Source organism: Gadus morhua, chromosome 1 (assembly GCF_902167405.1).
Source record: "Gadus morhua chromosome 1, gadMor3.0, whole genome shotgun sequence".
NCBI lineage: Eukaryota > Metazoa > Chordata > Actinopteri > Gadiformes > Gadidae > Gadus > Gadus morhua.
The window spans coordinates 15,237,442-15,261,334 of NC_044048.1; the positions used below are offsets into that span (position 1 = coordinate 15,237,442).

The window sequence follows — 23,893 nt, forward strand, 5'->3', positions numbered from 1 at the left end:
CGTCACGGCGTTTGGAGACGTGACATGTGGCGTGAAATGTGGCGTGCCATTGAGATTGTGTTTGGTAGATTCTTATTAAAAAACTGACAGAATCTGACCGAATATTCATTTTTTGTGCAGTTGGATTTTTAAAAGATGGGGCTTTGGGGCATTATTTGGTACATTTTGAAGATTACTGGAATGGGTCTTAATTAGAAGAGGGACTTGGCCCTTCCTTCAACTGCTGGCTCACCGACAGATGGGATCATACCAATTAACGAGCAAACTTTAGATAAAGTTCTCACAGAGTGAGTGAGGAAACATTGAAGCTTTTAATTAAATATACTTATTGGAATCTCTCTCACGCACTTTCACTCTTCCACTCTCTCTCTCTCTCTCTCTCTCTCTCTCTCTCTCTCTCTCTCTCTCTCTCTCTCTCTCTCTCTCTCTCTCTATATATATATATATATATATATATATATATATATATATATATATATATATATATATATATATATATATATATATATATATATATATATATATATATATATATAAATACATGTTTTTACTCTCTAGAGAGAGAGAGAGAGAGAGAGAGAGAGAGAGAGAGAGAGAGAGAGAGAGAGAGAGAGAGAGAGAGAGAGAGAGAGAGAGAGAGAGCGAAGATGGATGATAGATATACACACAAAGACCCACTTTTACTGTCCATACAATATGTAACTTTTTTAAATGTTCTGCCCTTAAACTAACTTTTGGCAATAACTAGTCTTTACAAAACGGCGAACTACTGAATATTGTAAAGGTATATAGACCAATCGCACCAGGGGAACGAGCTCACGTTGGCCGACGTCACTCTGTCAAAGACCTATCCAATCAGGAGAGTTGTATCATGTGTCAAATGTTATAGCGGAATCATGGCGCAGGAAAACCCGGAGAGTTCACCAGCATCAAAGTTACATTTCGTGGTCTAGATATCTCTTTATTATTAAACTGATCTTCGTCATATATATCTTCCTGTTGTCGACGACGTGGGGATCGGTGAGTATACAAGAGGGAGCTTGTTGTCTTGTTTCAATCCGATGTGGTCGAGGATGCATCCATGCTGAGGGCCGATCACTTTATATACCTTTATATACATTTATATGCTTTTTATATGCATGCATAAACATTATAAACGTTTACTTACATTTTAATATATTTATATACCCTTCGTTTAGGTTTATGTACTTGGATACGTTTGTATACCTTTTATATAGCCTACATATTTACTCTTCGTGGATATACGTTTATAGACTCATCTAATGTAGAGTACCGGTAATTGTATTTTATATACTATTAGTTTGTGTACTATCTAATGTAGACTATTGGTAGTATATATTCTTAGTTAGTGTACTATCTGATTTAGTCTAATGGTAGTTTATATACTCTGAGTTAATGTACTATTTAATGTAGACTAATGGTACGTTCTAAACGTTTAACGTTGTATACTCTTTCCCTGCCTAATTTAGATTAAAGGTAATTTACAGACGTTTATATCTTTTTAGTGTACTATCTAATGTAGACTAGTGCTAGCTATACGTTTATATACTCATCTTAATTTTAATTCTGCATTGATCATTGTATCCACAGGTTTGACACCGATATTCAATGTGTGCTTATCTGTGTATTCAATGCAAAAAGGGCAAAAACGTTGCCAAGGACTACTATTAAAGTATCGCAATTCCGCTATCTCAGTCTTGATAGTATTGACGTGCACAACTTGGTGCTGGGCCTTTATGGAAATTCCATGTAAAAGTTTAAGATAACCTTGATTATTATTGGACAGAGCTTGGGTGTTCATGAGTTGAAACTTGTTGACAACTAAGAAGACTAGGTTCTAAGTTATATTCTAACTATTACAATTCCTTACATGTATAGTGGTGGCACACATTATATTTGATAGCTGTGTGTACAATATGTTGGAAAAAACCCACACCATTCCACCATGTATGCATGGTAGAGTTTCCAGAAGGTCATTATTTCAGTTTTGTAAAAGTCGCACCAATTTGTCTTACAAAACCTCTGTGGCAAAAATGGGACTTTAGCCTGCGGCCAGATTCTTAACACTTCACACACCTACACAACCCTACCTAGCCCAATGCCAGATCCTTTCACCATACAACACTAACACATTACCTACTACCAGCTCCTTTCACCTTCAACACTAACAAACATATACTATCCTATCCTACCTCAGGCTCCTTTCACCATACAACACTAAGACATTTACTACCAGTAGCTCCTTACTCCTACGACACTAACACACATATACTATCCTATCCTACTGCAATCTCCTTTCCCCTACAACACTAACACATAGTATACTATCCTATCCTACTGCCAGCTCCTTACCCCTACAACACTAACACATGCACACATGCACACCTCTATCCTAGCCGGCTAATGCTTGGTTTTGGAGGCCTCACATCAACCCCCTTCAGATGGAATGTGATGAGTGGAGCAGCCTGGCTTGCCTTTTTAGGGCCAAGCTTTTGTAGTACTGGAGGCTGCAGGGTTTAAGACCGCTGCACTCCCACCATGTTCTCCTCCGTTCTATGCAGACGTGAACCAGAGAGACAGAGAGAGAGACAGAGGGAGAGAGAAGCAGCTTGTTGCAAGTTCTCAACAGTTAGTTTAGTGATATACTAACCATTTATCAACCGTAGAAACGCTGATAAATCTTTTCAGTTATAGCAATGAGATTTGAAATGAAGAAGTGGATAATTTCTAATAATCTTGGTGATAAGGTAATAAGCTATAAGCCAAATTTTGCATATAATAGTATTAAGGTTACATGCCATGGTCATTCAACTAGTGGCTGTTGTTTTGTTACACCGCATCACATTGTTGGCTCAAAGATACAAAATAAACGTAAGATGCATATGTGTGATTGGGACATGTCGGGGATCTATGGGCTTCATTTACAACCATGCCCTCTATAGATCATATATGGTGGTGACTTTGCATCGAACTATGGTTTAGTTTCGAACTAAGCCCTAGAGATCCTATGTGATGGTGACTTGGATCTAGAGTTTAGTTAGATCCAAGCCCTAGATCTTATGTGGTTGTGACTACATGGATCTAGGGTTTAGTTTAGAACGAAGCCCTCGATCCATTGTTTTTGTTGTTTGTATTGAAGGCATAATCTTAAGAAGATGTTATGTTATATTCAGCCTCTATAAGGGGTGGTACGCCACATGGCTTGCTCTCTAGTTGCCTTTTAACTTCTAAACTAAGCCATACAACCTTTGTCTTTTTATATATGTCTTCCCCCCAGCAGTTGCACAACCATGGATGGCCAACTGTAAAGAATCAGTTTCCCATTATAGGTGCTTGACTACCTCATCCACACATTTACAGACACAACAATTACCATTGAACATTTCTTGAGAGTGGGCTTAAATCTAAAGTAAGAGCAGTGTCTCAACGCTCTTACTCCCTCTATGTGGGGCGTGGGATCCTCCCCATCACCCAAGCTCATGACATAAGTTCACTTCCCGGAGCCGCAGCAGGGGGCTACTGCTGGGGCGAACTAGGGGCGATGGGGCAGTGAGGGGGTGGGTGGGGATGGTGGTGGTGAGCCCGTTGGCCCGTCTTCCTCATCCTCTCTCCTCCCGCTCCGAGCATATAAAGTTTCTGTGGGCTATTCTCGGCCCCGACCCGGTAAACACACTGAAAGGTTGCTCAATGCACCCGCTGGTTGTTTGTGTACTGACACAAAAGTGATTCGAACATTACGGGACTGACGCTTTTGATGATGTGGTTAACTATAGCGTCAACAGAGCCTGAAGATAGGGAGGTCGAACATGGTCTGTGAACAGGTTTGGGCTGACTTATTCCAAAAGGAGCACTGTGATCCTTAGTCTAAAAGGTTAAGTGCACACAAAGATGAGTGCACGTTTTTTAAGGACGGGTTGGCTTTTTGTTCAATCAAGTCAGAGTGTAAACAATAAGAAATTCTGTAATAATAATAAGTGAACCACCAAATATGGTTGTTTAACTTGAATTCCCCCAAATAGTAAGGAAAAATGGAAGCAATGCTAGCTAAATTGGCTTAGCAGCCAGCCAGCGTGGCTGCCTGCGGCTGTCCAGCAACACAAGTACAAAGAAGGGAAGAAAGGAACAATATGTGGGGAATAAGTACATCATCGCCACAGAGGGAAAGTCAGTAATCATCCCAAAAAAACCTAAAAGGAAGCAACAGGGCCAACAGAAGCTAGAGGAGGCCCCTCGGTATGTTTCATCCACTATGTCTGGTGCACGCGCAGGGGGAAAACCGCAGCTGAGTCACTGGGACAAGGAGGCCCGGTCTTCGGCCGGGACCGTACGTTGATGCGTCACAGAGCCTGCAGTGTGTGAACCCTGTGTGGAATGCGTGTGTCCAGGCTCTCAGTCATGTCGCTGGTGTTCTGCTCTGTGGAACACCGGAGAGGAGGAGGCCTAGAGAGAGGAGACGGCATAGAGAGAGCGGGACAACCTTTGAGTCAATCTCCCGGTAAAGAGACGCCCGTGTATTTTAGGAAGGAATGATCATCCCTAAATCCCTAGGCATCTAGGAGTGTGTGTGTGCGTTGGTAAGAGTGTGTGTGTTGATAACCTCTACTGTTCCGCAAGAGGCAGGGCACACTCTTGGTGGGTTTTGTTTGCAAGGACAACGTTTTAAGTGTGGAAGGTTATTATCATGGTGTTGAATGCATAACAATTCTTGATGACAACATTATACCAATTTTTTATAGGCTCCAATAACCCTTAAACTAAACTCTTATTACTGCTGAACTAAGCAGCAGGTGCAGCAGTAGTTATAGACGCCTATAGAATTCATGTCTGCGCTCACGTACGGCAAATCCAATTATCTTTCTCTTTTACCTTTCAGCACAGTATGTGATCTTCCATTACCAGTTATATTATCACATTAACAAAAAAACCCGGTGTAAACCACAAATCCACGTCTGCTTTCCTAGCTCATTATGTTCTAATTGATGTTCTAATAGTCCCAAGGCAAAATAACTTCCTAATTTGCCGCTATGAGCCTATTCAACACTCTTAATCATTTTCTAGGAAACTCAAAAGACAACCAAGAATACTTTCTCCCAGGATTCCTGTACTCTTCTCCCAACAAGCATAGAGAACAAGACATGTTTTCTATGTCTCCATATAATCAACTAGTTTGGTTTGTTCTCCTTAGATGATTGGTGGACTATTATGACAGGGGGCCGTGTGTTTTTGTCCTGGCTCAGCTGGCACTAGTCCTGTTAGAGACTTGTTCTGGTTGGGGGATTGTCGGGGTGTGGGTGTGTTCCCCCTCCCCCCCTGCCTGGATATGGACACTGCCGCTGTATTTATAGCTCCTGAGCAGGAGGCACACGCACTATTTTTCAAACTCAGCTAAGTAGCTAGTCATCCGCGCCGACCGAGCAACTGACTGTTGTATGTTCTAGAAACGGGACGGTTTTTACTGTGGAGCCGGCCTGTGAGGGCCCCTCAGGTAGGAGTTACACCTAGTTTAGTTGGTTAGTTAGGTAGTTGTGTTAGTTTAGTATTAGTGTTTTGGTTTCTTCTAGTTTAAATCCTTTCAAAAGTGTGTTTCAGTTTTCGATTTCTCAACTACCCGAAGCTATTAATATGTCAAAATAGGAATATATTTCCATAGAAATGTAAATCTCACAATAGTTCCTGATAAGTCAAAGTTCGGTTTTGTGGTAATTCCTGATTGTCGGCGCAACAGAAAGCTAACCTTTGAGCGTGTTCGCTTCTGAGGCCAAGTGCCCTGTCTCTCATCACACTCTATATAAAAACAATTTACCTCCTTGTGCAACCTCTCTATCTACCACTAGATGTCAAGTCGAGTGCTCTGAACAGCCCCAGCCGAGAGCGACACACCCAACCCGGGGATCAGAGATGGAGAAGCCCGCGCTGCTGACGCAGCCGTCCACGCTGCCCTTCTTCGACACGGCGCACGCCTTCAACCTCCTGCGGGGGATCCACGAGCTGCGCGCCGAGCGCAAGTTCTTTGACGTCACCCTGAGCGCCGAGGGCCAGGATTTCCACTGCCACCGCACGGTGCTGGCCGCCGCCAGCACCTACTTCCGGGCCATGTTCACCGGCACGCTGCGGGAGAGCGCCATGGACCGCGTGGTCCTGCACGAGGTTTCGGCCGAGCTGCTGGGTCTGCTGGTGGACTTCTGCTACACGGGCCGCGTCACCGTCACCCAGGACAATGTGGACATGCTGCTGAAGACGGCCGACCTCTTCCAGTTCCCCTCGGTCAAGGAGGCCTGCTGCGCCTTCCTCGAGCAGCGGCTGGACGTCTCCAACTGCCTGGAGATCCAGGACTTCGCCGAGGCGTACGCCTGCCGCGACCTGGCGGCCAGCGCCCGGCGCTACGTCCTCAAGAACATCATGGACCTGGCCAAGGGCACGGACTTTGAGAAGCTGACGTGGAAGCGCCTGCTGGAGATCGTGTCGGACGACGAGCTGAGCGTGGACAAGGAGGAGACGGCCTACCAGATCGCCACGCGCTGGGTGAAGGCGGACCTCAAGCGGAGGCTGCACTATTGGCCCGAGCTGCTGCAGCAGGTGCGGCTGCCCTTCGTGCGGCGCTTCTTCCTGCTGGCCCACGTGGAGAGCGACCCGCTGGTCTACCTGTCGCCCACCTGCCTGCGCATGGTCAGCGAGGCGCGCAGCTTCCAGTCCAGCGAGTACGACCGCCACGACCGGCCCTGCAACCGCATGCGGCCGCGCTCCTCCACGGGCCTGGCCGAGATCCTGGTGGTGGTGGGCGGCTGCGACCAGGACTGCGACGAGTTGGTGACCGTGGACTGCTTCAACCCCCAGACGGGGCAGTGGCGCTACCTGGCCGAGTTCCCCGACCACCTGGGCGGCGGCTACAGCATAGCGGCCTTGGGGAACGACATGTATGTCACAGGTGAGTGGACGGCCTGTCGGGAGAGGGACGGGTTCAGGTTCATCTGACGCTGAGCTAGCTGGTTTCATCTATTGTAGGTCCAGGTTCTGCTTAGGACATCCAGGTCGTTCTGAAATTCCCTCTAAATGGAGGACAGGGGAGTCACAAGTTCAGCCTTTCAGGGCTTTATTCTTGGACTATTTTTGAATGCTCTGCTGTTGAACTTTGTCATGACAGGAGATAGACGCTTATTTTGTATATTTTTATTTACTCTACCAGAGAGAATGAATGGTGTCCTGACTTTCTGTCCTGACCTCCTCCTCCTCCTCCGGCTCCTCTCATCTTACAATATGGCTCGCATAGTGCGTATAAATAAACTACACTCATCCAGCCAGCTTGGTCCAGCAATGTGGAAGAGGAAACTGACACAAGACACTTTGTCCTCTCTGCGCTGCAGTGGCGGATTAAACCACCTGAGGCCTTCCTCATCATCATCCTCAATGAGTTTCCATCAAGGCCACATGAGGACCCATGTCCAATATGGGCCATGGCCGCAACAGAAGAAGTATTCTTATGACCTAATCTCCCTCTGTGTTAACTCGCAGGCTCACTGTGGGACAATTATAATATATTCTGCTCAGTGGAAGTTTTTCCAATATCTTTCCCTGGCTGGGCTAATGTTTAAGGAGCTATACGAGGACGCTTCTCTGAGGCTCCACATTTAAAGAAGACATAAACAAGATCAATTGCTGCAACTATAAGTCTCTGAAGGCAAACTGGATTAACTAGACACCCAGCCTGCAGCGTAGGGCCCTATTATTTCGAACCCATCGTTTATCATTATGTCCACCGACCGACCGGGGGAATAGACGCACCGATGGCAATGCAGGAAAGTCGATGAAACCGTTTACAACCGCTGTGTTCATCTCTTTATCTACCCAGGTGGCTCTGACGGCTCCCGGCTCTACGACGGCGTGTGGCGCTACAAGTCGAGCGTGAACGAGTGGACGGAGGTGTCGCCCATGCTGAAGCCCCGCGAGTACCACAGCTCCTGCGTTGTGAAGGGCCAGCTGTACGTGGTGGCGTCCGACAGCACCGAGCGCTACGACCACGCGCTGGACTGCTGGGAGGCCCTGCCGCCCATGCTGCACGCCATGGACAACTGCTCCACCACCACGTGCAACGGGCGCCTGTACGCCATCGGCTCGCTGACGCCCGAGGACACCATGGCTATTCAAGGGTATGACGGCGAGACCAACCGCTGGTCGCTGGTGAGCGCCGGCCAGCTGCCGCCCTGGTCCTTCGCCCCCAAGACCGCCACGCTGGACGGCCTCATCTACTTCATCAGGTGAGGAGAGCTGTGGGGGACAGGCCCCTGACTGGGGACACGCCCCCTGACTGGGGATACACCTCTGATTGAGGACACACCTCTGATTGAGGACACACCTCTGATTGAGGACACACCTCTGATTGGGGACACACGCCCCTACTGGGGACACGCCCCCTACTGGGGACACCGGGAGAGTGATAAATAACAACGAAAAGGCGTTCACAGTGGAATGTGGAGCCTACTTCCGTGATCTAATCAGTTGTATTTTTCATGTAAAATAGGATGTGAGCATGCTGGAAAATATGTCAATATAGGAGATAAGTTCTAGTTCAAGTTAAATAGATTTTTTATATAGGTATTTTATTAATACACAGGATTAGATGTTATACTGTTATACTCACCTACCAATGTCAAAAGTTATATTTTTGTTAAATGTTCTCTTTTTAAATGTGTGTTTTATCCAGGGATGACTCTGCTGAGGTGGACGTTTTCAATCCAAAAAAGAACGAATGGGACAAGATCAGCCCAATGAACCAGGTATCAATGTTGATATTATTGTGTCTCCTTTATCAGGTTAACCTGAAATGTCCTCTCATGATATGACACAACTTCTGACCAAAGCCACATATTACTTGGGAGCAATCTGTTATAACTATTGAATGATCTATAGCTCACTGTCTCCAGCCCATTTTTTATCATAGCTAAATGTGACCTTTTTTCTTGTCAAGAGAACACCGTTCATTATTTCGGATATTGAATGAAAAAAATCACTCACTCAATCTATCTCTGTACTCTATTCCTTCCAGGTGCACGTCGGTGGCAGCGTGGCGGTACTAGGCGGGAAGCTGTACGTGTCAGGCGGCTACGACAACACCTTCGAGCTGTCGGACGTGGTGGAGGCCTACGACCCGGCCACCCGTGGCTGGGTCATCGCCGGCCGCATGCCCCAGCCTACCTTCTGGCACGGCAGCGTCAGCATCTTCCGCCAGTTCATGCCCCTTGTGGTCAGCACCTTCGAAGCCGCGGAGATCCCCGACTCCAACGCGGTCCGCCTGCACCGACAACACAACCGTCAGCAGGCACTGCTCAACCTCCACAACAATCTCAACCAGAACCATGACGTGAACCCGGCCCGCTGAGGAACGGAGGCCACACCCGCAGTACTCTCTCTTTATCTCCCTCCAGCCTCCTGGAGGGAGATGGAGTTGGCCTCAAAAACAGGTTTCACTGTAAATTCACCTCCTGGACATGTGGAAGCTGTACGAGAAGCAGAAGAAGAAGAAGCACTTTGGTACTATGAAGGTTTTCCCATCTGACATCCTCGCGGTCGGCAAGCCTGCTATTCTGCCATCGATGATCAGCGCTCATGGTTATGGGTCGGTCTGATGGACTAAAGGATTTGACAGACCCAGTTAGATGTTTCCCGGACATCCCTGACAGTTTTTTGGATAGCGGTTGATTTTTTTCGTCAGTTAAAATAAAAATGTAGCACGGTTGAGGTCGAGAATCCGTTGAGAATCAATAATATCCCCGACACCCGCTAACATTCCTAAAGCTTAAGTCCCGACCGTTTGTTAGCTAGATCCACACGGACATGCTCTGTGGGGGCTGATTCGCCAATGTTATGTAGAATGTCACGTGTACAATAATCCCAGGTCCACGTATTCTAACTCCTGATTATGAATTTGACTAAACAACAGCTCCCATCTCTGTTGTTGTCAAGTGTTGCACCTTTTAAAGCTGTTTACAATCTTGCTGAGTTTCAAATTGCAATTCATCACTTTTATTTTATCATTTTTGTCAGAGAAGAAAACTAACCTCTTTAGCGTTTTGAAAAACTTAACCAAACTCTAGACATTTTCTTGATGTGGTCTAAATCGGACAGGTTGCCCTATTAAAAATAATGTTCACTCCTGATCCTTGGCAGAGATATTTCTGGGTTCCAGTACATAATGTGCATGGAAAAGTATATTTTTGAATGTTTTCTTTTTTATATATATTTATGCTTTTGTATTGTTTTATTAGTTGTAACCCAGCAGTGGTTTGCGGTGGTGGATTTTCAAACACAACTGGAAGTGCTACAAATCTCTCAATTTGTTTTTTTGTAAAATAGTCTTCGAAGTAACACTTTTCTTAATAGGTTATGTTGTTTTCATACATATATTAGTATTGTTTAAGCTATTTTCCTATATATATCCTTCGTTGCCTGAATGTAATGTGTTTGTGTAACATTGATGTCTCGAAGGGTAGCAGAAATAAAACCCAGTCTGTGTAGTATGCTGCTTCATGTCTGTTTTGCTGCTTTTGACAGTCAAGCTACACTAATCTAATTCATGGTCTGTGGTGAACAAGACAAGGTTAAATGAGCAAATAAGTTACAGCCTCTTATGCTCCAGGATGATCAGTTTTTGATTGGTGAGGTCACTGATCTTGACCAATGATTTTGTTGCAGCCGATAAGACCGATTTCTATTTCCTCTTCTTCGAATTTGCACCCCATGTTACTGCTTTCTTGTCTTTAATACTAAACAACCAATAAAGCAATGGTTTATTTTTTCCTTCTATTTAGAGACATTTACTTCCACACTAGGCATGTCAACACCCAAACATCAAAGATTAGATTCATAGTTTAAACTCTTGATTATGCTAACACATGCTCATACAAAATGCTTTTCAACCACACTTTTCAGGAAGGTTGGAATGGGGGACGGATCGTTCCCTTGAGGCTGTACGTGGATCATGAGCGTGTCAGTCGTTATGTCTCCTTCAGCTCTCGCTCTGGCACTGCTAGGTTCTCTCCAATCCGCTCCAATACCACCGTGGTGTACGAGCCTGGCTCCAGCTGAGTCTGCTGCAAGACCCCCGAGACGGGGACGATGTTCCCCGGGCATCCGTCCCCTACCACCAGGGCCTTAATGGATACCCCGTCCTCCATCAACACCACGGGAACAAAGCTGTTCGGGTCCAGGCCCGGGTCCGGAAGGGACAACTGCTGGCTCGGATCCTCCTGGATCGGCAGGGCCAGGGGGAGGGGGTCGTGCGAGGCGCTCAGCGTCAATGCCTTGGGGGACTGCGTGGCTTCGCCCTCGCCCTGGCTCTCTATGATGAGGTTCCTCAGCTTCCTTTGTTTGGGGTTGTAGTTCTCCATGCGTTTGTGGATGAGACTGTGACGTCGCAAGTGAGCCTTAGAAAGTACATGAGAGGGTGTCAAGTCGTGTAGCCATCGGGGGACGGTGGTGCGTTATAGGTTCTCGTTTGGCCGTGTGTTCACAAACCTACCTGTCGGGTGAACTTGTAGCCACAGTCGACACATTCAAACTTCCTCACTCCCTTGTGGCGTCGCAGGTGAACTCGAAGTTGTTCCAAGGCTGGAAAGAGACAAGACATGCAAGCCATTTGAATAGAATGGGATGATAATTGGCACGAAAAAATAAGATGTATAACAGACTGAAAATACATAACAGAACATCATCATCACAGATCATGCTTTGTGTGGAATTCCTGACCTTTAAAGGTTTTGCCACATATGTGACAACAGTGAGGCCGCCCCTCCTGGTGCCTGCTGGCGATGTGGCGAACAAGCGGGCCTTTCTCCGTGAAGCGGTGCTCGCAGAACTCACAGCCGAAGGGGCGCTCACCCGTGTGGGTCCGGTTGTGCTTGTCTAGACTGGCTAATATCACAAAGACACACAGAAAGTGATGATTACATTGGGAAAAATGTGTTGTTGCTGTACAGGGATCGTTGTGAGGCAAGACCTCAATTGGGGTTGCGTATATGACTAATCTGTACAGGATCCCCATAGGTTACCATAATTACTCAATAATATATCAGGTATGTTTGAAGAATAAAGACAACTCTATCTATTTATCTACCAATAAGGCTTGGAGATCAAGCTTTCAAGAATAATCTACAGCTGGGAGACATATTCAAACAGAAGACGTTTGGGTAGTTAAAAATGTCTTAGATATTGAGGGGCCAGTCCTAACCGTGCGTCCTGAAGGTCTTGCCACAGAGATGGCACTGATACGGCCGTTCACCAGTGTGCACGCGCAAATGCATGATCAGGTTGGTCTTCTGGGTGAACGCATGGCCACAGTAGCTGCACACAAACGGCCGCTCGTTTCTGTAACACAGCAATGCTACGATTATCCACATGGTGCGAGCCAGACGCCCGAAATCGACATAGAAAGAATGAAATGCAACATTTACGTTGTTTACATTGTTTTGTAATCTGTTTACATAATTAAAAAAATCAAATTTTTTAAATCCAAAAGAATGATTAAATCAAACAATCACAATCCAAAACATCACCTGAAGTGACAGCGAGTTACATGAAAGATTCACTGAGTGCGGTCTGTGATTCCCAACCTGTGAATAGCTTTGATGTGCATCTGCAACCCGTTCCTGCTCGAGGCGCGGTGGGCGCACTCCTCGCACACAAAGGGCTTCTCCCCCCGGTGCTTTGCGGCCTCGTGCACGCGCAGCTCCGTGCGCGTCAGGAAGCCCTTGGTGCACTGGGAACACTGGGAGAATATATTCATAGGACACGGTCAAAACAGAGTTTCATCTCAGGGTTATCTTCATCTCAGGGAAATCCCCAGAATACAAAATGCAACGTTATGCCCTAGTGTGAATAATTAAGTGAAATGTTCGTATAAGCTACAACAAGCTACTACATGTGGAGTATAACCTACTGCGTGCGGTTTGGCAAAGCCGTGGATCTTGATCAAGTGCATCGTCAGATCCCTCTTTTGCATAAACTGTTCAGGGCATGACGTACACTGGAATGGATGTGCAGAATATGGAGATTTAGTTGGAATCAGGTACCAAAGGTTTGGTCGTTTTATTGACTCACAAAGTATTACATTATAAAAGATCATTAATGATCACTGATCACAGATATAATAATCAAAAGGTGTTGATACCTTATTGGGCATGTCTCCTGTGTGGGAGATCATGTGTAAACGAAACTCCTGTTTTCTCTTGAACACCGAGGGGCATATAGTGCAAGAAAATGTCTGCAAAAGAACCAGGAAACAAAATGAGAAACATCAAGAGGAAACTTTTATCCTAGACAACCCTGATATATGCAATATTCAATTTTGTTTAAGGCTAAAAAGAGCTCTACATTTTAAAGTGTACACCAATCCGTTGAGATGGATTAATATGTGCACCTTGATACACTAGAACTAAACCGAAAAACATGCACACAAATGCACACACAAAACTAGCCCATTCACTGAATGGCTCAGAAGAACAGATGCATTCACTTAACATTTAGTTGTTTTGCATTTGTGCAAAAGAGAGGAAGACAGCGGGCCAATGAGATGAAATCATCTATCCTGTTTTAGATTTCATCTTGAAAATTTCTTCTTCCAATTTTTGACTTGCAAACCTTCAACATGTGGCCACTCACCACCACTTTGGAACAGTTTCTGGCCTCGTGTTCCAGAAGGTTCTCTTTCCTGAAGTACCGCTTCCCACACTTACTGCACACAAAGGGCTTTTCGCCTGTGTGCCTCCTGCAAACCAGACAGAGTCAAATCAATACAGAACATATCAAATCCAAACGCAGAAGACCAATCCTCGACCCCAACCCCGTACCTGTTGTGAACCTTGAGGTAGTATTTACTGCGGAAGGTCTTGTTGCAAACAGGACACTGCACAGACGGCTTTTTGGGGTCGGCTTCTGTGGCCTCGCCGTTTTCCTTCTTCTCAGCCTTCTGGGGGACTTTACTCCTTCCACTCGACACCGGGACTGCACTCGGCTCGGCGACGGGGACGTACTCCTCGTCCGAGTCTTCGTCGACCGCATCGAAACCGCCGCCCCTGTCCTCCGTATCCTGATGGAGGTCGTGACCCAGCGCGTCCGTGAAGTCCATCTGGACCTCGGACATCTGAATCAAGCAAACACACGATCACATCAGCTGCATCGAACAGCAGACATGCAACAATAGCAACGTGATCCTGATGTGACCTACCTGTTTTTCTCTGCTCGAATGCACGGGGGTCCGGTCAATCGGTGCACATTGATTGCTCATATCCACCGGGCTGACATGCGGGGCTCCTGTGCTGCCATTATCCCGCGCTGGAGGTTCACAGGTCTCCCCTGGCAGGCGACGAGGGCACTTGACTTTGCGTCCCGAGCGTGTGATGGTGGTGACCTTTGCGGTCACATTGTCATGGGGGCTGGAAGTGGATGATTCTGCACTGGGCACATAAGCACCCGTTTCTTCATGGATTGAATATGGCTTAATTGTTTCCCTGGCCTTCTTAGGTCTTCCTCGTTTGCGCTTTACTGGCACGGGTTCTCTTAAGCTTTCGCTAAAGGACTGACACAGTGCAAGTGCTTGTGGTACACACAGGCACACCGCAGCACACCGCACCTTATCCAAGTTCAAGGCGTCCAGCTTTAGCTCTCCTGTGTAGACAAAGTTGAGCAGGAGCTCCAGCCCGTCGTTAGGGCAGTCGGTAAGACAAACCTCCCTGCTTGAGTAGTCATCTTCTCGAAAGAGATCACTGCAACAGGCGAGGACGTTGCGGTGGGCCATGTACACGACCCCATCGCCAACGTCCAGGGCGGCGTCGCAAAACCGCCCTAGCGTCCTCTGCTGGTTTAATGATGAAAGTACATTGTGTGCATGGTTGCCGTCTTGCGGAAACATTTTTCGGTTCAGATGGCTGTTGGAATGCACATCGTGGGCCTTTGAATGAAAACTGGAAAAGATCAATGGATATTTCAGTAGGCGTTATGATTAGAACATTATTATTATTTATTTTTTTTTACAATATTAAGAAATGAACCTAGGTACATTTAAAACGACTCTCCGTGTAGTGTAATTTGGTACGAGTAGTGTAATTGGATATTGTATTAAACACTATGCCCTGCCATTATTATCCTTTAAGAATAAACAATTTAGCCTGTTAAGGGACGTGCAATTATACATTTTCGTGATATGCAAATGTAGTCATCTACTCGCTTTAGAGCAGTTCTCAATGCAATGCATGTGTCCTGACATAATTACTATGTGTAAAATTCATAATATCAAGAACGTAACAACGCTTGTCAAGTATTAAGTTCCAGCCAGTCAATCTCTGGTGGGTCTTAAATTGTTGCAAACCCCTGCGCTGAGCTCGACGTTATGTCCCACCGCATATGTTTAAAGACACTCCCTTAACGATCTCTTCATTGGGCTGTCTCAGTACAGACTTTAACCGTAATCTTATTTAAATCACAGCTATTGCTATTAACCTGTAAATAACGTTATTGATCTTCAAATGATCAGCGAATAAATAAACAAACTAGCTAACGTTATGCTACATGTGTACCTTGTTTCGGGTAGGCCCTTCAATGTTTGAAAGGAAGTGGATGTGACGCCGTTCACCAACAAACTCTGCGAAATGTTGTTTTCCACAATAATAGCTATTTTCTTGGAAAAATGAATTATTTCACTCATATTGAATACATATGCTCGAGTATAATCGTGTGAGCATTTTTTTTCGCTTTTGTTTTCCTTCAATGAAACAGGAAAAATGTATCTAATAACTGCTGTAAGAAACTAAACTCCGCGTTGCTTTTGGTCGACCATCTGAGGATCTGTTGCTTTCACATGGCTAACTGGTAAGATTGTTAGCACGCTCGCGTGTACAACGTGTCTAGAGCTAGCTCATGGTTTACCTTGATTTTATAGATGACTGACCAAAAACACATCTAAAGGGTTTAGGGAACATTTCATGCATGTAACGACATTGTGGTAAATTACAAATTTATTATTATAAATGAGATTAAATACAAGATCGGTAGCGACTTGGCTGACTGGATTACGCTAGCATACATTTTGACAACATAACGAGTTGTTAATGTTGCATGTTTATCAGTAGACTGAGTGAATTAGTTCACATGTTTACCAGAAGACAGATTGGTTTAGGTTAAATGTTTACCAGTCTGCAGACTGGGTTAGGTTAAATGTTGTCATAATGAAAGATTATTTTTTTATTATATGTTTACCAGTAGACAGATTGGTTTACGTTTCATTGTTTACCAGTAGACGGAATGGTTTAGGTTACATGTTTACTAGTAGACTGATTTTTCACATTGTGTAGCAATAGACAGATCCCTACCAGATCCCAATTGAATAACTTCAACATTTTGTTTTTTATTTGTATTGGCGTAGTTGATTAAAGTGTTTTTATTAACGGCTCATAGGGTTGACCACATTAACTATTGAGGTTATGTTGTAGTGTTAATATCAGAGTGGTGGTCAATTGTTACATAGATACAACATGCAGGCGATCATATGAAAAGTACTGTTTGAAAACTATCTTTCTCTACTGTCTCTTTCTAGCATGTCCCACCTCCCTTCCAGTGACAGCGCATTGACCGCCTGAACATGAAGGTAAATAAATTGGCTCCAGAAAAGGGGGCTAGGGCTTCCTCCCTGAAGTGGAGGAACACCAAGGCCCAACGCTGCACAACTCGCGTAAACTTATCTGAACTCCCATCGACCCCTGTTATGGTCAAAATGATCAAGGAACACCAAGCAGCAGTAAAGAAGAAACCCAAAGTGAAAAGGCTGGAAAGGAAAGCCATGACCGTTTCTGGATCAAAAGAAAAGAAACACACTTCCTTTGAGTCTGAGAAGACGTATCTGGCAAATACTAACGGGAAATCGGAAGTTACAATGAACATTGATGCTGATGACTGGCAAGAATGGAGTACCAATGGCAAGAGCTCACTTGGGAATGGTGAGAAGTCTGCAGATGGCGTAGAGACTGTGAGCTCCGGGCGCTTGGAGGGAGAATCTTTTCATTGCTGCGCAGAGAGAGATGAAGACCGGAATCATGCAGTGCTTGTCATGCAAAAGTCTCAGGTATACAAAGCATTATGAGACATTCCAAATCTGTAATTTTTTCAAGCTGCTTGATTTAGATTCAAATTCTTGCATAACCTTTTCTTTTTGGCTGAATGAAACAAGTAAATTCAGACGGTGCCTATTACATGGTAAAACAACTATGTGGCTTTGTCTCTGCGACAGACGCTGTGTTTCCGAGGAAAGTGCCTTCTGACCTGCCTTTACGGGCGAGTTGAGGTGATGGGGTTCACCATCGAGGAAGGCCAGCAGCCGTATCCCCTCTTCTCTCCGGCCTCTCACTGCCCGCTGACGGTAACCGCGCTGGGAAGCACCGATGATGCCCGAGACGAGGGCATGGAAGCCACGGCGATCCTCCGCAAGTATCTCACGCCCGGTAACTACATGAAACCTCTGACACCCATATCATGTGATACTACATGTTATTATAACATGCACCTCCTTCATCCTTCAGTCACAGAATGCTCCCATTCCTTTTTACTATTCATAATATGCTTTACTATTAATGTAAGTTGGATATTAGGATACATCGTTGTATGTGTGTTAAGATGGCCTGAGGCGGTTTTGATGATTCCTTCAAGCTTCCTTTCACCAAAGATCTTCATTGTCAACTATTAGACATCCTCCAAAGCCCGTAGTAAACTAGCTGTGGCACTTTTATGATGTCTATTTAAGAGAGAGTGTTATAAAAGTAACATGTGTGAACATTTTGCTGCCTTGCCATGTAACACAAGCAGTGAGGATTATGAATATGTTGGAACCAACCAGCAAGCAAATACTGCAGATGTAGTTAATTTTATTTCAACACAGTATAACTAATATGTCTCCCTTTTTATCCAGCATCACAGATAAGGCTTTTGAGAAGAATCAACCTAAACTCATCTGTGATCCTTCTGGAGCCCATGGAGACCTCTCTGACCCGCTTCCTTTGTAGCTTCCCAGATCTCAGTGAACTGTTCAGTCCCCCTGTGGTGAGTTCAGCCAGAGATACACTATGTATATTTGTATAAGTTGTTTCATTCCCATCATTATCGATCAAGTTAACCAGCGGGTTTGAGATGTTCACTAGAGTATTTCATGTTTGATACATCAACATTTACTTGTGGACATACCCCTTTACATGTTTCTTGTTGCACAGATGGTGTCCTGTAATGAGTTGGCAGCGCTACAAACCACACATTATGAACTGTTATGCCCAGAAGAGAAATGGACTGTACGGACTAGGCTTGATCAAAGTTTTCTCTCCCTCCCGATTGGTAGAGTGAGCTCATGTCGGCGGTGCTGGACACGCCCCTCAACGGGCTGGGTATGATCCCCCTGGTCAGTGACGTGGAAGGCCTGAGAATGTCCAAGAGCTACAGAGAGGCCCTCAACACGGTGGTTAGCGCTTGCAGAGGTACATCCTATAATCCATCGGTCTATTACACACTAGGGCTTTGACTCCGAACTTCGTCATTCGAATATCAAAAAATAAATCAAAATTCAAACGAATATTAGGCAGCCCTTAATATTCAAACCTGTTATGGGCAGGCCAAGAGGGAGAGACGTCGGAGAACCCGACGCAGTCCATTCATAATATTGTAATGACCACGGAAGAGGCAGTGAATGAAGTATTGATTAGACAGCGATTTATCAGAAATCGAATAAACCGTTGGAACACGCAAGACCGGTAACCATAGCAACGCGGTAAAAAACCTCACAAAGCCAGGTTTTACTGAAGGCATTTAATGGTCAAAATATTATTAATAAATAATCAAATATATTCGAATATTAATAAACAAACAAACAAACTTCGAATATGATTTTTGGGCAAAAGTCAAAGCCCTACTGCACACTGAGGGCTCCTCTATAGTGCCTATGCAGAGGTACATCACATAATCCATTGGCGGTCTGCTACAGACAAAGGGCTCATCTCTTGGGTCTTTTCACACCAGAACCTTCCTTTTTTCTTTCTTTCCAGACGACGGGGATGGTTGCGTGGTGGTCCTTGTATGTGGAACTAAGAACGTAGGGAAGTCCACCTTTATCCGAGTCCTCCTCAATACTTTGCTCAATCAGTAAGTATTAATTTCAATAATGCATTGTATTGGGGTCTAGTGTTGATGTATCCCTGAGCAAGACACTTAACCCTAACTGACCATGACGAGCTGGCAGTCGCCTTGCCGACGGTGTGTCAATGTGTGTATGAACCGATGTAAGTCGCTTGGGATAAAAGCGTCTGCTAAATGCCCTAATTGTAATTGTAATTGGATATTAACCGATTTTTTTTATGCAAGTATGATGTCTGTATCAGACAAAATACAAACTGATAAACCACATTTCCCTAAAAAATATACAATTTTATGCTTAAAATATAATTTGACACAGCCATGTTGAATATCCCTAAATAAGACCATTAACGGCAAACTAAATCTAAACTCTTCATTAAAATGTGGAAATGGAATCTGAGAACTGCGCATTGGCCTGTAATAAAGGTGAAGAATTCAGAATTGGTATTGACGGGGGATGGTTGTAATGCTGAACAGTTTGGTTCATGGAACTGTCATAATCATTTGACCTTTGGTTTCCGAGGTTCGACGTTCAGTAGCTTAATGGGATGCCTTTGTCCTTCCAGCACTACGGGTATAGACTACTTGGAGGGCGACCTGGGACAGACTGAGTTCACCCCGTCAGGCTGCCTTTCCCTGTCCACCGTGACAGAGCCTCTCTTGGGTATGCTGATGTCCATCTTCTCCAGGATGCGTTGTTAGTCTACTTTTTATAGCATGTCCTATGAGGCAAAGAGCCGCGGACTGACTTAAGCGCTCTTTTAAGGTCCTCCCTTCACACATCAGCGCACGCCAGAACACATGATCTACTACGGCCAGACGTCCTGCGACTCGGACCTGGACCGCTACCTCGAGTCCATGAAGTCCCTTTGGAGCAGGCGTCCCCAGAGCCGGGACACTCCCGTGGTCATCAACACCATGGGCTGGGTCAAAGGTCAGTGTCCTGAGCGCCGTGAAAGAGTTCAGCCCCTTCACCCCCCCGGGGGTGTGCGTGTAAAACGGATGAGCTGTAACGTCGCCCCCTGCTGGCCGCCCTGCAGGCTTCGGGTTCCAGATGCTGGTGGACGTGCTCCGCCTGCTGCCCGTGACCCACGTGGTCCAGCTGGGCCACGGCGAGTCCATGCACTGTGCCACGCTCACGCCGGACCTGCTGCAGACGGCGCAGGGCTACCTCACCAAGCCCCCGGCGCACACGGCCATGGACGAGTTCACGGAGGGCCACAGCCCCGCCCGCACCTACGCCCACCTGGCCGTGCAGTCCGCCTTCCAGGGCGTGGGGCGCCAGGGAGCATCGTGAGTGGGCCGCATCGTGACAGGCGGGACTTCACCGTTAGAACAGCAATGATAATGGAGATGAAGAAAATACAGAATTAAATGTATTTATTTAGTGGCAGCGATTACTCAAACTGTGCATGAACACTGTATTCTAGGACCCCTAACGGCAGTGCCTGTGATTGGTTGGAGCGCCTCACTTATTGCTGAGGTGTAACGATTTGTAATTAAATTTGAATGTAATTGGTGTTAAAAAATGCGACACCCAATGCTGTTTCTTTGTGTTTTTAATGCATTAATTGTGATTGTGATTAGCTTATTGAGGTTAGCTTATACGAGTTGGATATTAATAATGTTATTAATTTTGCAGCCATTCCAGTAGAGTAAAGGATAAATGGTGATGAAAAGCATTTAAATACTTCCACCACTAGGGGTCGCTCTAACCTCAACTCTATAATCTCCCAGGAAACACCAGCGTAGCAATGAACTCCGAGAGCTGTCTCTGCTAGCTTACCTGAGTCAACTCCAAGAAGCTCACCAAGGGCCCGTCAGGCAGCTGAACTGCCTCACCCCCTACCAGGTACCGGTATCTGCTGTAACCAAAGATCCCTCTATATCCTTCTATACAAACAGCAAGCTTTTGATCACTCATACACGATACTACAACATACCCCTCTAAAATAGTATTTACAGTCAAATAATAATATTTGACTGTCGGGCTGTAGGATTTTCATTTAGGCCTAGTTTAATAACGATGTTGTCAAGTAATTTCCGACTAACTGAGATGGACATATTTAACCTAGTATCCTCTGTATTGCATCTTTCTATATGCGGTCAGGATATATATATATTAGCATTGTTTGATTTTATTTTGAATGGTTTTGTTTATTTTGCCCGGGTAAAGGTCCCTCACACAGCTGTGGCTATCGGTGTGACCCACTGCGAGGTGGCCCCCAGCCACGTGCTGTATGCCGCCAACGCCAGCCTGGTGGGGCTGTGCTTCCTGCCGGAGAAGGTGACGAGCCGGGGAGGCCCGGTGGTCCTCTCCCATGCGCCCCTCTGCCCCTGTGTGGGCTTCGGTGAGTGGTGACCTGCCGGATCTTTACTGTGCACAATAAGCAGCGGCCCTCTCCATAACCAGTGTACTGACCCCCACCATTTGATGATGAGGTGGGGTTTGAAAGGTTTATCGTTTTGACCACGTGTAACGGTTGCCAGGTGTGCTCCGGGGAATCGACATGGCGCGAGGCCTGTACTTCCTACTCACCCCTGTGGACCCCTCCATCCTCCGCAACGTCAACTGTCTCCTCCTGGGGGCCATCACCCTGCCCTCCTGCATCCTCACAACACAGGTGAGCGAAGCGCTGCCTTTATCATTCTATGCACCTCCCGAAACCACAGGGGCATTTTAAGGCATGAGTGGAAAAAATAAATAGTCAAGCTTGAGTTTTGCATGGATGAATGATACACAGGAAGAAAAAAAACCATGTCATTGCGTTTTAATTTCTCCTGCGTCTGTTTTCAGTCTGGCTGCGAGGAAGAGAAGCCATATGTCACCACGGACTACAGTTTTGATCTGACCGGAGCAGGGAAGATGCGCGTGTTCAAAGGCATTGTACGGCCCGGTCAAGTGGGGAAGTAGCGACTGCAGAGACTCATCAGTTTGTTGATTCTCTATCCTTGTTTAAAGACTTGTTGCAGCAAGCTTCCACTTGACAGAGCTGAGATTCTGCTGAACTGAGGGAGGGGATACTGTGAAAGAAGGTCCGTCATTGGTGGAGCGTGGATTGCTCCTTCCTATTAATGGATGTCCCGACAAGTACTGTGGAGAGAAGAGATAGTGAAATGAATGACACTGGGTTCCCCTTCTCCCTTTCAAGACAAAACCTAAGCAAGCATTTACAGTTGAAGCTCTCATTTCATGTCATCGTTCAATGGCATTCCAAGCAGATACTTAATATTTGTTACAACATTAAAAGTGAAATTCCTTGTTTTTCAAACTTCTGTGATTTTATTGTCAGTGTGAAAGCAGTGAGCAGTCCGGACAGGGAAGTGTTAAGTGCTTGGTGACTCAAAGCATACAATTAAACCTTGGTTCTAAAATAGATGTTAAGTGGAACTCAAATTAAAAACCAAAATAACGACCACATAATATTACAGTAGTGAATATGGAGTATGGGTCTTGAAATGTAAAAGCCTCTTTCTCTGTGCTTGCACAGTACAGAGATTATGAAGGCTCAATTTAGCACCTCATTACTGAATGCTCTTGAGCATGAAATTAATTGTGTTTGCACCAATGTCAATTTGACCTTATAGCTTTGGGCATTTGCATTTCATTAATGGGGGTAGAGGCATAGAAAACACAGATTGTTTTGCTCATGCATTAAAATGAACAGTTTATTTTCTATTGTAGGAGTATGCTGTAAAATAAAGTCCCATCGTATTCGTGGGCATGATTTCACTTCATTTATCTATTGAGCCATTTCTCACTACATTAGAGTGTCAGTAATAAGATGTCATTCGGCTCCTCCTGCCTCTGCTTAGGATCCGATCCGAACAACTTGGACCCTATAGTTACTACCAGCCAATGTTTATAAAGGGCAAACAATGTTATTTGCCTATAATGGAGACAAGGCAGTAGGTGGAAGCACCAAGAACTCCAGTCGTAAACATCCATTCATGCTGAGTAGAATTTGTCATTTGTTAAGTGAGCTATTTAAACATGCCCTGTATGTCCCTTGTCTGGTTTTGTTTGCTGTTGGTCCACCACTGTGTGTGTGTGTGTGTGTGTGTGTGTGTGTGTGTGTGTGTGTGTGTGTGTGTGTGTGTGTGTGTGTGTGTGTGTGTGTGTCTGTGCGCGCACAGTCAAACAAGCAGAGCTACATTGTGGTTGTGTCATTGTTTTCACTTTCCCAGGATGGGCATTTTCCAATACAGCTCATGCAGAATAAAGAGAGCCATCCACTCAAGTCTGAACATATTGGGGGCAAACACAGTGACACAATAGAGGAAATCACCATGTTTTGTAAAAAGGCTCCACAGTCAATATTAGAGGGGCGGAAAGTCATCTTTGTTTTATGTAGGAGGTATACTTTCTCCTGGTTTGTATGTAATCCAAATCCCAATTGGAAAATACAATGAGTTATTTTTTATCCTACAGTTATAAACTGTTCCATTTTTACCACAGTACTTTGAGATGATGGCTGTGGTAAAAAGATACTCCTGTGCAGGACTTGACTGCTTTGTTGGTCCGGTGAACATATTAGGCTTTAAGTCCTAAGGAGGGGGGGGGGGGTGTTATGGAACTGTAGAAGAAAGTATGAGGACCACCCATCTAACAGTAACAGATTCGCTCATGGAAGTAGCTAGTGTGTTGTGCCCTATCTCCGTGTGGTTTGTGTGTGTGTTTGTCAACACAGCTTTGAATAAGCTGTTTACCTGGGGCCAG

General features: G+C 45.3%; 3 protein-coding genes across 6 annotated transcripts; 2 read left to right on the forward strand and 1 right to left on the reverse strand.

The window, feature by feature from the left end:
* The first annotated feature begins 869 nt into the window (after nt 1–869).
* Nucleotides 870–10,812, forward strand: klhl21 (kelch-like family member 21). 2 transcript variants are annotated; one of them, XM_030354161.1, is made up of 5 exons: nt 870–1,020; nt 5,856–6,946; nt 7,868–8,273; nt 8,720–8,792; nt 9,062–10,812. In XM_030354161.1, exons 2-5 carry the CDS (start codon nt 5,920–5,922, stop codon nt 9,392–9,394), a joined length of 1,839 nt encoding a protein of 612 aa, XP_030210021.1. In that variant the 5' UTR covers nt 870–1,020; nt 5,856–5,919; the 3' UTR covers nt 9,395–10,812. The 2 variants fall into 2 exon arrangements, with proteins under 2 accessions (XP_030210021.1, XP_030210030.1); XM_030354170.1 differs by lacking the exon at nt 870–1,020 and adding an exon at nt 3,610–5,506.
* On the reverse strand, nt 9,401–15,685 carry zbtb48 (zinc finger and BTB domain containing 48). Of its 2 annotated transcripts, none has more exons than XM_030354124.1 (11): nt 15,585–15,685; nt 14,237–14,972; nt 13,860–14,152; nt 13,672–13,777; nt 13,181–13,273; nt 12,950–13,036; nt 12,624–12,778; nt 12,242–12,378; nt 11,761–11,925; nt 11,534–11,622; nt 9,401–11,438 (listed from the first exon to the last, which is right to left on the reverse strand). In XM_030354124.1, exons 2-11 carry the CDS (start codon nt 14,918–14,920, stop codon nt 11,010–11,012), a joined length of 2,238 nt encoding a protein of 745 aa, XP_030209984.1. In that variant the 5' UTR covers nt 14,921–14,972; nt 15,585–15,685; the 3' UTR covers nt 9,401–11,009. The 2 variants fall into 2 exon arrangements, with proteins under 2 accessions (XP_030209984.1, XP_030209974.1); XM_030354114.1 differs by lacking the exon at nt 15,585–15,685 and adding an exon at nt 15,407–15,573.
* Nucleotides 15,686–15,775: 90 nt separating this feature from the next.
* nol9 (nucleolar protein 9) lies at nt 15,776–22,445 on the forward strand. Of its 2 annotated transcripts, none has more exons than XM_030354149.1 (13): nt 15,776–15,876; nt 16,601–17,125; nt 17,291–17,501; nt 17,966–18,096; nt 18,386–18,521; nt 19,086–19,182; nt 19,740–19,837; nt 19,940–20,107; nt 20,214–20,466; nt 20,911–21,025; nt 21,350–21,524; nt 21,664–21,797; nt 21,971–22,445. In XM_030354149.1, the coding sequence occupies exons 2-13, from the start codon at nt 16,646–16,648 to the stop codon at nt 22,085–22,087; spliced, it is 2,115 nt and encodes a 704-aa protein (XP_030210009.1). In that variant the 5' UTR covers nt 15,776–15,876; nt 16,601–16,645; the 3' UTR covers nt 22,088–22,445. The 2 variants fall into 2 exon arrangements, with proteins under 2 accessions (XP_030210009.1, XP_030209999.1); XM_030354139.1 differs by having other exon boundaries at nt 15,875–16,009.
* Nucleotides 22,446–23,893: the final 1,448 nt, after the last annotated feature.

Excerpts from the sequence above, each read along its gene's own strand:
- klhl21 (XM_030354161.1), top strand. The coding sequence starts at position 5,920 with ATGGAGAAGCCCGCGCTGCTGACGCAGCCGTCCACGCTGCCCTTCTTC. Across the intron at positions 6,947-7,867 it reads GAACGACATGTATGTCACAG|GTGGCTCTGACGGCTCCCGG; the intron begins GTGAGTGGACGG and ends TTATCTACCCAG. Across the intron at positions 8,274-8,719 it reads GGCCTCATCTACTTCATCAG|GGATGACTCTGCTGAGGTGG; the intron begins GTGAGGAGAGCT and ends TGTTTTATCCAG.
- zbtb48 (XM_030354114.1), bottom strand. Across the intron at positions 13,037-13,180 it reads CAGGAGACATGCCCAATAAG|TGTACGTCATGCCCTGAACA; the intron begins GTATCAACACCT and ends CATCCATTCCAG. Across the intron at positions 11,439-11,533 it reads GCTACAAGTTCACCCGACAG|GCTCACTTGCGACGTCACAG; the intron begins GTAGGTTTGTGA and ends GTACTTTCTAAG.
- nol9 (XM_030354149.1), top strand. The coding sequence starts at position 16,646 with ATGAAGGTAAATAAATTGGCTCCAGAAAAGGGGGCTAGGGCTTCCTCC. Across the intron at positions 17,126-17,290 it reads TTGTCATGCAAAAGTCTCAG|ACGCTGTGTTTCCGAGGAAA; the intron begins GTATACAAAGCA and ends TCTCTGCGACAG. Across the intron at positions 17,502-17,965 it reads CCGCAAGTATCTCACGCCCG|CATCACAGATAAGGCTTTTG; the intron begins GTAACTACATGA and ends CTTTTTATCCAG.